This window comes from Panthera onca, chromosome A2, assembly GCF_046562875.1.
Source record: "Panthera onca isolate mPanOnc1 chromosome A2, mPanOnc1 haplotype 2, whole genome shotgun sequence".
NCBI lineage: Eukaryota > Metazoa > Chordata > Mammalia > Carnivora > Felidae > Panthera > Panthera onca.
Window position 1 is genome coordinate 75871410 of NC_138340.1, and position 16682 is coordinate 75888091.

The 16682-nt window shown below is 38.7% G+C and overlaps 1 gene segment (V, D, J or C); it reads left to right on the forward strand.

Annotated features, from left to right (window-relative positions):
• LOC132676302 (T-cell receptor gamma chain C region DFL12-like) overlaps positions 1-16682 on the forward strand; it is a 42784-nt gene that overhangs the window by 20009 nt on the left and 6093 nt on the right. The window contains 2 exon segments of the C gene segment in view: positions 11192-11282; positions 15438-15767. Coding sequence covers positions 11192-11282; positions 15438-15767 — 421 coding nt within the window.

Sequence of the window (16682 nt, forward strand, 5' to 3'; positions counted from 1 at the left end):
CCACTTATATATATATATATATATATATATATATATATATATATGTGTGTGTGTGTGTACATATAATTTAAAATTATATGTGTATAAATTAGTTTTCTGTATATAATTATATAATTTTATGTGTATCTGTATATGCATACACTGTAGGAGTAAAACTATAAATAAATGGTCCACAGTGAAAACGGTGTTTGCCCAACAGTGTTATAATAATGGAAGACCTATATTGTCATCATTATATTTTGCCTTCTCCACAGAATTTTTTCGCTGAGTTCCCAGTATGCATCCGGGCTCCCATAGGTACCAGCTTTGTGACTCTGGATACACGAGTTAACATCTGTTGGCTGCACTTTCCTCATCTGTACAACAGTGAATATAATAACATCTCAAAGGTCTAGACCTTTTAGATGAGAAAGTGAAATAATATATATAAGGCACGGCACCTAAAAGATAATAAATGCTAAAAAAAAATAGTACTATTAATGTAGTTATCCCATACCAAAATTACTTCTAGAAGATCTAGGTATTGACATACTCATGAGAGCGGCTATGAGGTCTAGGCAGGCTTTAAGCATGACCCAGTCTACACTCTAGTCTATCTGGTGTTGTCCCAAACAAGTGAATGATAGGACATTGAAATTAGGATTTTCTGGCATTCCATCTGTATTGTGGGGGCCAAATTAAGTTTTTAAATGCATTCTACTGCTCACGCCTTTGGAATTATTGTGGCATCCAAACAATACCAATAGGGATCTCAGTATTGGATATAGTTATTGGAAATTGCTGCACTGTTTCACATCACTCCGCCCTGAAACCAGAAGGTGAAAGGTTTCATACTGAACATGAAAGGCGTCTTTTCCTATGTACTGTATGCAACCCTGAGAGGGGCACAGGGTGTGTGAAGATAATAAGGCAATCTCATCATCCCCAAACCAGCACACAATCAAGGCTGTCTCCCTTGATTTTCTGGGTACCCATAAAAACTACAGTGAGATGCCATTTCTCACTCATGAGATTGGCAAGAGTTTAAAAGTTTGACAATACATTCTGTTGGTGAAGCAGTGGGAGAAAACGGGCAATCATACATTGGTGCAAAATACAATCATTTTGTGGGGAAATTTGGAAATATATAACAAAAATTTATATGCATTTAGCTGTCAAGTAAAAACACTTTTTAGAAATATACTCTAAAGGCACAACTTTCAAAAATGTGAAAATACAAATGGATAAAATTATTCATTGTGTAACTGCAAAATGTTGGGAATGATATAAATATCCAAACATAGGGACAGTGGTGGAACAAATGATGGCACATACACCTAACGGAGGACTATACAAAATACAATAGAATGTGAGATGAATAATCAATTGTAATTCATATCCTGGCAATTCACATTTGAAAACAGAAATTTACAAAATAGTATCATTTACAATACCAACAAAAACAATGTCAAAAAACCTCTATAATACATAGAAGTAAATTTGAGCAAAAACAGATTTGTATGCTAAAAACAATAAAACTTTTTTAAAAAAAATTTAATGTTTATTTATTTTTGAGAGAGAGAGAGTGTGTGTGAGCAGGGGAGGAACAGAGAGAGAGGGAGACACAGAATCCAAAGCAGACCCCAGGCTCTGAGCTGTCAGCACAGAGCCTGACTTGGGGCCGGAACCCACGAACCATGAGGTCATGACCGAGGCTAAGTCGGACACTTAACCAACTGAGCCACCCAGGTGCCCCTGAAAACAATAAAACTTTAATGACAGAAATCAAAGAAGAACTAAATAAATGAAGAGATGTACCATGTTCATAGATTGGAAGACTCAATATAGTTAAGATGGCAAACATTCTCCAAACTGATAAATAGATTTAATGTAACCCCAACCACAATCCCAGGAAAACTTTTCATAGAAATCAATAAACTGGTTGCAAAATTTCTATGGGATTACAGAAAACATAGCATTGCCAAAATTGTTTTGAAAAGAGTTTAAACACTTACTATTAAGCTACAATGGTCAAGAAAAAGGGGTTTGGGTGAAATCATACCCACATAGGTAAGAGGAACAGAATCCAGAAATAGGGCAACACCGAAGTGCTTACTTAACTCCTAACAAAGATGGACAAAATCCATGGGAAATCCAATGGACAAAGAATACAGTTTTCTACAACTGATTATGAAACAATTGTTCATCTATGTAAAAATAAATAAATAAATAAACCTCAATCCATACCAAACATTATATATACAAATTAACTAAAAATGAATTCTCGGGGCCCCTGTGTGGCTCAGTTGGTTAAGTGTCTGACTCTTGATTGCAGCTCAGGTCATGATCTTGCAACTTGTGACTTTGAGCCCTGTGTCCAACTCCATGCCAAGTATAGAGCCAGCTTGGGATCCTCTCTCTCTCTTTCTCTCTCTCCGTCTCTCTCTCTCTGCCCCTCCCCTGCTTATGCTCCTTCTGTCTCTCAAAATAAATCAATAAACATTATAAAACTGGATTCTAGGCCTAACTGTAAAAACTATAACAATAACATTTCTTGATGAAAATATAGGAGACAATCTTTGTAACCTTGGGTTGGGGAAAGATTCCTCATATAGGACACAAAAAGCAAGAATCATAAAAGAAATATTTAATAAATTGCACTTCCTCAATATTAGCATTTCTGTTCTATTCAAGACTGAAATGGAAAGAAAATAGAACATTTCAAGAAAATGGAAAGAAAAGCCACAGCTTAAAAGAAAATATTCTCAAAATACATGTAGAGAAAAGACTGATGTCCAGCATACAGAGAGAAGTCTCAAGACTCAATAATAATAAAAGAAATTCAGTTAAAAATTGGAAAGAGATACAATGGTAATTGGGCAGAACTCAACTGAAATTTACTTCTCTTCTTCTGATAGAAGAATTTTAATGTAAATAACAATTTACATTAAAGAAACAAACCAAAAAAAAAAAAAAAAGGAAGAAAAAGGACCCACATGTGCTCAGAGATACAGAGAGCTGGAAATGTCACAGCTCCCATCTTACAGAAACACTCAAAAAGCAGAACAGGGGGCTTGGATGGTTCGTTCTGACTCTGGATTTTGGCTCAGGTCATGATCTCGCAGTTGGTGAGGTCGAGCTCCACATCGGGCTCTGTGCTGACAGTGCAGAGTCTGCTTGGGATTCTCTCTCTCTCCCTCTTTCTGTCCCTCCATGCCACCCTCAAAATAAATAAATAAACATTAAAAAATCGGGACAAACTGAGATTTAATACTTTGTTTGAACCCATCAGAGAACTGAGGTTGTAGGTAAGTGACTTACACAAAAACTGGAGGCAGACAGGCACTTTCAGGGAGACATAGGATGTGAGCATTTCTCACCTTGGATAGATGTTGTCAAACATATTTACTTAGAAAATATCAGACAGTATAGACTAGTGGGGGGGGGGTGTGAACCCTTGGAACCATAAACAGGGGGTTTTCCAACACCTTTTAAGCTTCTTCTGGAGGAATCCCATAAAATTCTTGCAGGGAAGACCAGGGACAATCCAGACAAAGCTCCCCTTTTGGTGTTGCAGGAGGGGAACAGCAACTACCGCTGAAATCCACCCATACCCGATCCACCCCGTTATCCCTGGAGACAAGAGGTGACTTCATCTGCAGGGGAGGTGCCGGTGGAATCTGCTGTGGTTGAGAGAAGGCAAAGGAGGCAACCACCAAAACTTTTTCCAGAACATCTCCCCTATGTCCCAAGGTAACAAGAGGTCATCTGCAGAAGGATAGGCATCAAACCCACGACCTGAAGTAGGTGGGTACTTCATACCCTGGGAGGAGAGGAACAAGGATTGAAATGTTCCATCTCTGAAGAAGAGGCAGGAATACTTGTGAAGACTGTGACATTAAGACCCAGTTTCATTGTATCTGCTTCAAAATGAGACTTACTAAAAATACCAGAGAATGTCTCCCTGTGTGACCTTTCACCTCCAAGGTAGCAAACTTTGAGTGAAAGTAACAGTAGAATAGAGCTAAGAGAACTTTGAGAGACAGAATTTCTCTGGGGATCAGAACAAAGGGAAGACTCAAAGACAAGTGAAGAGACAAAGTACAATTAGAGAATTTTTAAGTGTCTGGACTCTGACAATAACACATTTCAACCCAATAACTTAGCAACAACCAGCTCCAAATCCAGTCTACCTCCTGAATAGTTAACAGAAAGCCCCACACTAAAGGCCAAAGTGGAAAGGTGTGCTCATTTTCAAGCACAAAATATATTTACCTCCGTATCTATTCTACCACACAACGTGGCCAGCTTCCAGCCAAACACTCAGACTCTTGACTCAGCAAGTCAAGAAGAAACACAGTGTGAGGACACAGACCAGTCACCAGAACCAGACTGAGACATGACAGAGTTGTTGGAACCTTCAGGGAACTTAAAATAATTTTGATGAACACTTTAAAGGATCTAATCTAATAGAAAAAGTAAACAAGATGCAAGATCAGACAAATCATTTCATTAGAGAGATGGAAAGAACCAAAGGAAATGCAAGAAATAAAAAACATCAGAACAGACATGAAGAATGCCCTGAAAGGCTCATCAGTGGATTTAAGAGATATAAGGCAAGAATTAGTTAACATGAAGATAGGCCATTAGAAATCACCCGAACTGCAATGGAAGGATGAGAGAGAGAGAGAGAGAGAGAGAGAGAGAGAGAGAGAGAGAGAGAATATGACAGAGGCAGAGAAAGAAAGCAGATAATTCATAAGTCATTGAAGAAGAGAACTGTAAGAATTACCCCCCACCTCCCACTCTCTAATTTGAACTGGTGAAGGACGATAGTCCTTTAACAAGAAAATGGCTTCTTTATACTAATATCATTGGATGGTAACAAATGCACAGTAGTGAGAAAAATCTGCTGATAAAACAGGTTAGTAGTCCTATTTTGCAGGATGATTTGGGGTAAACGCTGTGGGTCCCTTTCTCTGCCATCTATGGTTCCTCGCTGTGTGCTCAGAGCGCCCCTTCCTCTTACCACATCAGCCCTCACATGTGCTCTGTGATCAGCCCAGTATTCAACATCTTCTCCTGACACCATCCTCAAGTGGAGACATTTTTATAACACAACTCATACCATCTATTACCAAGAAAAAAGGAAACACAACATTTTTGAATGCCAAATAAAAATGGGTCTTAAGGAAGAATGTATAATAATACACTGGTACCAAAAGCCAGACCAGCCTCTAAAATGCATTGTGTATTTCCTCAAGTGAAAATGTGGTCCACGAACAAGGTGTAGTGAGGAAAAATATGAAGCCAGGAAAGGACAGAGGGATTTGCCAGCGAGCCTGAGGATACACCGAGTTAATGAGGCAGGTGCTGGGCTGTATGACTGCACCTGCTGGGATCCACTGTATGGAAATGTGCCACTGACACTGAACAGAAGCCCTCCCACTACACCACACCCCCGAAAACATATACCCACGCCTTTCTGCCTCTCAGAGGGACCTGGCTACCATCTATACAAGACTTTTCTCCTGCATCTGTGTCCTCAGCAAGGTTTTAGGTTAGAGCCTAAGAACTCAATCTGTGATGATCTTTCAGTTAGGTCACTTTATCATCTATTTACTCTCTGGGGCCCAGGCTGGCTTTTGTTCGTGTCCTGATCTTCCACTTCTCTTTTGATGAGAAGCTTTCTGGGAAGGGAGCCATATCAATGTGCAAAATGGTTTGCTGACTTTGAATGGATGGATGGATGGATGGATGGATGGATGATGGAAACCACAAGACCTTTGGAGTGATGCAAACCTGGGTTTGAATTCCTGTTCAGCCACTTAACTGACAGCACGATCCAGGAACATTACTAAATATTTCTCATAGGGTTGCTGGGGACCGAAGGAGATTCCACACAGGACAGTTCAAGCACAAGGTCAACACATCACAGTGTCCTTTCCCATTACAACTGAACTGCTTCCCTGAGCCATCTCAGCTAACACAGGAGCTCAGGGACTCATTAAACGTCACATCTGACATTGGCCTTCAAACAACAGTAAAGTTTTCTTTATTTTGAAAGCTAAGAATTTTGAATAGGATAAGAGTTGAGGGTCATAAACCAAAGGATATTTTTCTTCCAAGATTTTTCTTCATTCACAGCAGAGGACAGTAATGTCATAACACCTAAAGCAGTAACTATAATAATAGTTCAATTTCACCAAGCTTTCGGAACTTTCTATAAACTAATGACCTATAGAATGTAGATACTTCTGCATAATATTTTGGGGTTATTATCTCATTTCTTATTACATAGTAGTAAGAGTTTTCTTCCAATTCTCATGATAGCCATATAGCTCCCACACTCACAAAATTTGGTGAAAAATCTGTAACTCAGAGATGAAAAAGAGCTTAAGGGTACATGTGTTTGAAGCAAAACCTAAAGGAAAAATGTGAAGGTATTTACCCCAAAGGGAAGATAATATTGAATTATTATTACACAGATGTCTTGGTGAGGTCTTCTGGGATCTCATATTTCTTTATACAGGAACATAATAAAATAACACTGACATAGGTCTTACTGAGGAAGTATGTCATTGGTTCTAAAGTAAATCTTCCTCTCCTTCCTTGCCTCTGAAAAATGAGGGCTGCCACTGATTCCCCAGTCCTGATTCATGCCCCCCACTTAGAGTCTATTCTGACTAGTTACTGGCAATGCCAACCCCATGGATTTGTGTGTCTTTGGCTTGGGCTTGTAGGTTGACTGTCTTTTCACTGTTTTTATGTCCACTTTCAACTTGTTCAAGTGCTTCTGATTTCACTCCCATGCTTTCCAAATGGAGACACCAAAATAAGCATCCCTCAGGATCGACTCTCCTTTACCTAACAGAAAGAACAGTTTATATACATTGTAAGCAGTCTGGGTTACTCTCTCGAAGACCATCGTCCACCAGTAACAACCAAAAGAAGCAGAGGCTCTGAAATGAATCCTGTATGGCTCAACCAATATTACCATTTCTGGCTTGTACACAGATGGGAAAGACAACAGAGTCTTTTACCTGATAATCAGTAAGGTCCTCCAGTCTGATGAAGATACCTGCTATTGTACCTGCTGGGATCTCACAATGTCATAGAGTCAGAAGGACTTGTAAGAAAACCTTCTTTATTACTAACCCTCAACTCCTTTCTCACTTGAGCAACCACAGCAGACCCTTTCCTGCTCTTAATCACAGGTTTATGAGCTGTTGGAAGAGGAAGGGCCTGTTGGACACACATAGCCCAGTGCCCACACAACAAGCGGAGACATGGGAACCCAGAGATGGCAAATGTCTTGTCCAAAGCCAGTTAACCACAGAGATAGGGCTACATGTGCATTTCCAAAGACCACAGAATAACTTCCAAGAGGCTTCTTTTTTTCAACATATCAGAGAACTGGATTTTGTTTTCAAATTATGGTTTAAATAGGAATCTAGTATTTCATAGAAGACGGACTTCTACAATTTTCTTCTTTTATTCCAGGAAAAAACGTCCTAACAAATTATTTTCTCATTTTTGCACTGCGTGGTAGAGAATCATGTTGTCAAATGGTAAAAGTAGCTGATTTTAAAATGGAGAACATTGTTCACACTTCTCGAGTATATTTCTGTTAGTATGTTTGTATTTCTGGTTACTGAAGAGTTTCCTCTTTCAGAAACACAATCCCAGATTGCTAACGGAGCAGGCTTGGTGTTTGTGAGAACAGAAGGGTTTTTTGCCTTTGATGCGATCTCTAAGCAGTTTCACACACTCAAACACCTGGAAATCAAAACATCTTAATTCTCTGAACACTTTTCCTGGTAATTTAGATAACTGGTTGGTTGCCTCGTTACTTCCAATCTCTCTTTTTTACTGGTGCTTTCATTGTTTCCATTTTCTATCAGCACTTTCTGTAATTACTGGCTCCTTGGAAAACAGACATTTTTGCCAACTAATCTGAGGAAAATTTATAAAATGTCAGACGCCATGAAACCTATATTCAAGGACTTCCAAGGGAACCCAGAAGATCAAGTCGCCAGGACCAGGTTTCTACTTGCCCGTCATGCCATGAGGCTCAGGACAAGGTTGACATTTTTGTAGAAGTTCTAACCAGTGTGATGAATCAGGCTGGATCATGGTATTTGCAGAAGGAACTAAGGTCATAGTAACTCCCCCGGGTAAGTAACTTTGTTCTGCTTTGATCGTGTGAATAAAAAAACTGATACATGTTTTTTAGAAAAAAACAATTTAGCATCAGAGCAGCTTATGGGCAGCAATTTCGCAGCTACAGCCACTCTACATGGAAATAAAACTACTTTGCAAACGTTTATTTACTTCTCTGCTTGCAAGCGGAGCAAACTTCTACTTTTAGAAAAATATGCACACAAAAATAGACTCAGTCTTGAAATTAAAATGATTTTTAGGACTGTGTCTATAAACCATTGGTGTGAGTTAATGGTTCAAGCTGCTTTTTTTGTAGATGGTCTCTGAAGAGACAGACACTTTGATTAAGTTCCTTTTAGTATGAATAGTGCTCCGTTCTTTTTTTTTTTTTAATTTTTTTTTTAAACGTTTATTTATTTTTGAGATAGAGAGAGACAGAGCATGAACGGGGGAGGGTCAGAGAGAGAGGGAGACACAGAATCTGAAACAGGCTCCAGGCTCTGAGCTGTCAGCACAGAGCCCGACGCGGGGCTCAAACCCACGGACCACGAGATCATGACCTGAGCCGAAGTCGGCTGCTTAACCGACCGAGCCACCCAGGCGCCCCTAATAGTACTCCGTTCTTAATGACTACTGCTTCTTTCTCTAATAACCTGCCAAATTCTGTAACTGCTTTTGCTTTCAGCTGTTAGCAGTTGAAAAATAATTTACTCTTACAGTAAATGACTACAAAATGTCAATAATCCCATTAATTCTTATTACTCTAGCTTCTTAGAGGGCAGCCTGAGACTAGTCGAAATTTGTGCCATTGTGAGTCTTGTGATACTGCCTAGCAACGGTCCAGTTTAATGGATTTTGTGAGCTCAATAAACCATTTCAACTCCAAAGTCCATAGAAAAAGTCTGTCTGCCTGGGTTTACGTTTTCATTTGTTCATTTATTATCTCAGGAAACACTTATTGAACACAGTTTCCGTGTTGGATGCTAGAGATAAAGAGTAAAAAAGACACAGCCCCAACACTCAAAAAGCTTTTGGTCTACAGAACAAGTATTCTAGATCGTGGCTTCTTCAGGCCACAATCCCTTTTCGGCATGTAGCTGTAAGAGACAGAGAAAGTCTTGGATTCATGAGCTCTCTTTATTAATTTGTGTAATACCTATTGCTTATAAAATCCAGATGTTTTGTTTGGTGGAAAATTTTGATAAAATGGCCCAAAACCACCCCCTTGAAGAGAATAATAATATTAGCTAAGTTTCACTGAGGGCCACATACCATGCTGACTAGTTTCAGTGCCTTATCTCATTCATGCCTCAACAGCCCTATACAGAAAGTCCTCGTATTCCAAGTTCACAGATGTGGAAAGTGGGGTCTGGAGAAGTTCAGTCATTTGCCTTAACTCACATGGCAAGTTACTATGACAAAAAGTGGGATCCACAGAGACCTGTCCATCCCAGAATGCATGGTGTAGGCCATGATGTGATACTAGAAACATTTAGCCATGTTTTTATATGTCCATATTTACTCATGTGCAGCCTGACCTTTAAAATAGACTCTTTAGGGGCGCCTGGGTGGCTCAGTCGGTTGAGCGTCTGACTTCGGCTCAGGTCATTATCTCGAAGTCTGTGAGTTGGAGACCCGCATCGGGCTCTGTGCTGACAGCTCAGAGCCTGGGGCCTGCTTCCAATTCTGTGTCTCCCTCGCTCTCTGCCCCACCGCCGCTCATGCTCTGTCTTTCTCTCTCTGTCAAAAAATAAATAAACATTAAAAAAAATTAAAAAAAAATAAAAATGAAATAGACTCTTTAGTTGAATGCTTAATTAGTAATAGCTCATAATTTATACTGCTCCTCATACAGAAAACAATGCTTCTGCTTCCAATCATGGCATTAAAATGGCCTCTCCTTCCCCCAAAATATCCAGTAAGTCATGCTGAATACGCATTCATTAGATTTTCAAAATGTGATTCTTAGGGTATTGCTATAAAATGACAAGTCCTTTCCACACCATCGCATTCAGTCTTCTTTCCGCATCGGCATCAAGTGCGCCAGAAACACTGACTCGGGCAGGACAGCTGGAGCAGGTGACCTACAAGCAGGACTCGGCCGCATGACCCACAGCTGCCTTTCCGTTCAGGCCGGGGCAGCGGCAGAAAGACCAGACCAGACAGGATCCTCTGATGAGCAGCTCAGCATTTGATTTGATTTGATTTGATTTGATTTTAAAAAATTTGTAATGTTATTTATTTTTGAGAGAGAGAGAGTCAGCATGAGTAGGGGAGGGGCAGAGAGAGGAGGAGACACAGAATCCAAAGCAGGCTCCAGGCTCTGAGCTGTCAGCACAGAGCCCGACGTGGGGCTTGAACCCACAAACTGTGAGATTGTAACCTGAGCTAAAGTCGGATGTTTAACCGACTGGGCCACCCTGGCACCCCATGAGCATCTCAGGATGTTAAATCAATGCCTGGAAACTGTTGGGGTAATTTCATGTTCAAACAGGCAGTCTTTCAGGAATGAATAGATTAAGAGATTATTATTAATATTTCAGACTGTAACTACTCATCTGGTCTACCATCAGTGGGGCTTGGATTCTGGAAAGAATTTACCTACAGTCAAACAAGATAGCGACCCCTCAATACCTAGAAATAGGAAAAAAACATGTAAAAATATTGAAGATTCATTTATTAAATACTTTTTTGTTCCTCTTCAAAAACAAAATAAATAATAACTGCAAATTATACTCTAATAAAAGAAGCGATATTGCACGACAAAGTCTTTTAAGGGAAGAGATTGCTAAGGGTCAGGAAAATGTCGAGAGAAGGTAAAACCATATTCTCCAATGCATGTGAGCGAGATGGAAAGACACAACCCAGCTGCCCAGGCAGAGAGAGGTCAGTTCATCCATTCTTGACTAAGTTCATCTCTGATGTGATGTTGCTTGAGGTTCATCTTTGTGTAATGTTAGCAGGACCTACTTTTTATATGTTTATATAAATATTGAAAAAATGTGGGCACAATTTTAAAAGGTGGCACAAAGGGAGATTTCTGTACAAGCTTTTCAGACAGTGGGAGTGGTATGATGGGTATGGCTGGTATAGCTGGGGCAACAAAGTGTTCGGTCCTGGCACACTGCTCAGGGTCGCAGGTAAATATTCTTTCATTCTTCTGTATAAAGTAGGGAGGGGAGGCAGGGGATGCAGGGGCGGAAGGCTAGGTGCTGGTGCCAGCTCAGAATTCTAGGATTCAGTCCCAGTTTGGTCACAAGTGGCAGCAGGATCCTTGGAGAGGTAGGTGACTGTGTCCCAGTCCTGGGGGTAGTTGCCACCTGAGCTCCCGTGAAGGACATTGACAAGGAGCTAACTTGCGACAGCAACTGGGGGTTTCTAAGGGATGGAGATCTTAGGGCCATTTGGGTTTTCTGTGTTGAAAGTTTTGTAAAGAAGTTTATCTTATTCATTTAAATCCAAAAATAACTAATGGAAAAGACTGAACACGGGGTGCCTGCCTGGCTCAGTCGGTTAAGTGTCCGACTTCCACTCAGGTCATGATTTCACAGTTCGTGGGTTCAAGCCCCCCATCGGGCTCTGTGCCGACAGCTTGGGGCCTGGAGCCTGCTTCGGATTCTGTGTCTCCCTCTCTCTCTCTGTCCCTCCCCCACTTGTGCTCTGGCTCTGTCTCTCAAAAATAAATAAATGGTACAAAAAAGGATGAACAAAAAAAATTGCTAAACTTGTGTTTTGTCAAAGGATAATTAATATCAAATATCGAAATATTTACCTGTGTAAACATATTCAAAAATGTGATAAGCTAGGCTTTTTCCCCTAAATGCAGTATTAAATTTGTTCATTCTTCATTAGCCTTAGAAATGAAATTTTGCCTGAGGGGGGAGGATTTCTCACAGGGATGGCTAGCGTACTAGGTGAGTCAAATAAAAATTTTTAAGAATTTTCTCAAAGGTGGTAAAACATTGAAAAAAATGAAAGATGATATATCGTGTTTTCCTTAATGGCTGTGATCATAGGCACAAATGAACTCATAAGCTGAAAAGCAAGTTTCTGGTCCTTTTTCCAATTGACTACGTAATCAATGTAAATTCTTACAATCTAATTAAATAATGGTGACCTAGATATAATTCATGGAGTCCTGAAAGATGTCTTTTAGGAGAACGTGGTACACAAAATATAGACTGTGGATCTGGATCTATCACTTTCTGGATAACCATCCTTTAGTGATTAAATTTTGATTCAGTCATTATTGCTTTCTTAAAACTATAAAAATAATAAATGCTTATCATGGGAAAAATTGGAAAATAGAAAAATAAAGAAAAAAATTAAAAATTTTCAGTGACACTTATTGCTGTTAATATTTGTCATCTTTCCTTCCATTCATTCTGTCAATGTAACAACCATCTCAAGAGGATGTTACAAAGACTAAATGAAATTAAATATGGAAATCACTACTATAAAAATTAGGTTGTCAGAGATAAAAAATGCCAATTTCAAGAATTCGAATTACCACCCACTGGAGTTTTTTAATGAAATCAGGAGTACAGAAAACTGTGCTAATTACCATCTAGTCTACATGTCATTTTAGAACAAATGGTCGAATTTATGAAATACTTCCAACTTCTAAGACTCATTGTCACCTGCTTGTAAAAATGATGAGAATGTAATAAGCCACACTTTAAAGATTGCTAGCCTGAATAAAGGGTAATCTCTCATTTTTCAGTGGAAATATCCAGACATAGAGAAATAGGGAGGAAGTTTCAGAACTTAAATATATAAACTTACAGTGATGTAGATAAAAAGTCAAGTATTCATTTGTATATTTAATATCTTAATTGAATTATACCTACAAAGTTAAAAATGATATCAGTACAGCATCACTTCAGAAATATTGCTTTTTCTGCCCTCACATTTCATTACAAATTTTGTTCAGACTTTTCATATGCATCTAAAACACCTACTTTAGAGCAAATTTCTGAGTTGTCTCCAGGTCCAAGTTTCTGTTTGGGCCTCCCGTTACGATGCCGTCACTGGATCTTTTATCTGAAGAGAAAATTACTCACTTACAACATTTTTTAAAAAAACATTTTTTTCATTCACTTCACTATTCTATACTTGTGCGATGTAAGCGTAAAGTGTAGCGCTTTTCGTCCCAAGTAATATTTGCCAAATCCACGTTGCCAGCGCTACCTCTGAAACTAGCATTGGGTTTATTTCAGGTTGATATCTTGTCCAAGCAGTATTGTTTGATCAAAGCAGAGCAGAAGAGCTTCCTCTACTGAGGACATTGCCCAAGGACATAAGGCAACCTGAGGGATTGTGTTGGGAAGTAAGCCTCACCTTAGGCTCTGGCATTTTAATGCGTTTGAATGGTGCATTTTAGCATCTGTGTGTCAGAGTGGGATTTGCAAACATCTTCTCTGATGTTTCAAGTCATCTTCAGTTAGACTTGAAAAACTATCACCTCGGGGTGTGTGGGTGGCTCAGCAGGTTGGCCATCCACTCTTGGTTTCAGCTCAGGTCACGATCTCACGGTTTGAGGGCTCAAGCCCGGCATTGGGCTCTGTGCTGACAACTCAGAGCCTGGAGCCTGCTTTGGATTCCGTGTCTCCCTCTCTCTTTGCCCCTCCCATGCTCATGCTCTGTCTCTCTCTGTCTCTCAATAATAAACGTTAAAAAGAAATTTTTAAAATAAAAATTAAAAAAAAGGAAAAGAGACAAGAGTTAGAAACAGTATGTTACCATCCAGAAACTTCTCAAGTTCATCATTTGATTTTAAAGTTGTATACTATCAGGAATCAGAAGTATTCCTATTTAAAAAAAAAAAACACAAATTTTCTAAGATGAAAATTAGATTCCTTAATATATCGACTACAGGCTAAAATTATGTAAATGTCATGTACAACTGAAAAATTAATCTTGTCTATCTAGCATGTTTTTTAAATTAAAAGCAGAGTATATGGCTGGAGAAATATACAGTATCTTATTGTTATAATCAATAAAAAACTATTTGTACTACAAGCAAGATGTATAAACTTAAAATAAGCACATTATGCCCTAATTCTACCTGCAGCATGAATAAAAAACTCATCCTTTGCTTACTGACTTAGTATAAAAATCAGGAGCTTTGTTACACAGGTAGAAATTTTCAAAAATTTTTTTCCTAAAAAAAATAAAATTGAGTATTAACAGTACCCCCCAAAAATAATTTTTTTACTTTTACTTCTCAAATGAGAAATCCGACTGCTTTTTTAATTGTCCATTGGACTGTTAAACTAACTCCAAACTAGCCCAAAGAGAGTATCAGTAAAGCACTTGCATTTCAGTTGGAAATCAATTTTGAAAGGATTCTAACATTTATCATTTCAATCATTAACAGTAAATGTGTGATCAACTAACATACCAACATATGCCCTTGAAAACAATGATGTTTTGTTATGTATTCTGCCATTATGTCTACAGGAAACTCTGGAACCCTAACTGTTAACACTACACTACTTACATAAAACTTTATTCAGCAGCTGATCACCGATTATTGTGGCATTGTAAACAGTTCAGCAGCTTTCTAGGAAGATTCTGCTTTGAGTGGAGACTCTGAGAGTCAAAATACAATGTCTTCCTAGTCACACTTGAACTTCAAATGAAATTCCAATAGAAAATGTGCTTTTAGTGACCATTTTCCACAGCAAAACCAAATTCTGGTAAGTGTGTTATTTCATGAAGCTAATATAAAGGCATTTCTGAAAATAATCAGTTTTTTAATAGCAGTTTTGTATACGTTGCCACGTTGCTTCTAAATTCAAGGCACTGTAAGTAATTTGGAGGTGCAGCTTTAAACATTGTCCTACTCAAAACTCTGCATGATTCAGGTGGGATAGTGAGTTGATCTATAAAATCAGAAGTCAAGGAGAAGGATTCCACTACTTTAGAAGTGGGCATGGGATCCATATTTGAAGCTAAGAGTTCAACTTGATAGATTGTCAAGTATGTGTGGAAGTAGATTCCCATTCAAAAAGTGACTATGTATACGGTTTTAAAAAATCTCATGTTTATCCACACTCTACCACTTACTTATTAGCTGTGACTTTGGGAAAGTTACATGACCTCTTGTACCTGTTTTCCCATGGAAACTAAGAAAGTGAGCAACTCATAACCACTGTGGATGAAAGACCATGGTAAGCAGGAATACTATGGCAACTTTCTTTCATTTCACTCTGTGCTAGGTGGTTCCAAACCACACAACGTTTGTGTTTCTCTAATAATGTTTTTAACTGTTATTCCATTTCCCCCCATAGATAGAAGCCTTGATGCAGACCCTTCCCCCAAGCCCACACTCTTTCTTCCTTCAATGGCTGAAATAAAATTCGATAGGACTGGAACGTATCTTTGTCTTCTTGAGAATTTCTTCCCTGATGTTGTCAAGATAGACTGGAAAGAAAAGAACAGCAAAAGAATTCTGATATCCCAGCAGGGAAACACCATGAAGACAAAGGACACATACATGAAATACACCTGGTTGACGCGCACTAAAAAGTCAATAAATAAAGAACACAAATGTATCTTCACACATGAGACTAATAAAGGAGGGGTTGATCATGAGATTGCTTTTCACTCAATGAAAAAAGGTATGTGCATATCTAATCTAATCTAATCTAATCTAAGTATAATATAATGTAGTATAGTATAATATAATATAATATAATATAATATAATATAATATAATATATAACCTTCCAGTAGCCTACCTTTTCTGTCAAATATTAATGAAAAGAAACAAATAGAAATCTTTCTTAACTGTTGTTACCTAATGGTAACATAAATGTCCTGCTATTTCTCCATAGAACTAAAATACTATGGGTTTTGGAACATACAAAGAAAAATAAAAAGAAAAATTCATTTAGCCTTTTCACCTCAGTTTCATCAACCAAAATATTAAGGTTACAGTGATGTTTTTAGCATCATTATTTGGGTAAAATGAAACAGTACATGTAAAGGTACCTAGCAACCTCACACACAATAAATGTTCAAGAGAGTCCATTTCTAAGGATCTTACTTGATCAGAAAATAAGAACAATTATACATCGTTCAAGAATGTTCTACCCAGCCAAGTTCCTCTCATTTCAATCTTGCTGTACTCAAAGTATAGCCATAAACAACGAGCTGTATGTGACAAAATGCTGTTCATTTGAAGAGCTAGAGCGCAGCTCAACAACAAAAAAAAGTATAATTTGGTTGCTGAGGTCTTAGTATGGTCTTGGGTTTTTTAGATTTGAATTTTATGTACTGCTGTAAGGTGAAATTTGGTAAGTAGAGATGAATGAGGTTATGTGTACAAACACTCTTCCATTCTACACAATGGATGTATTTCTACCCCTGGGAAATGCTGCCCAGCAAACACTGCAGAACGAGTGTGTGCCAGGCCTGGAAAGGATGCAGGATGGACCACTGTCCCCAGGAGGATCACTACAGTAGAGTGAACACACGTTTCCTAATCACTCACGGTCACTTGTGATTCAGCCATGGTGTCCCGTAGGATCACC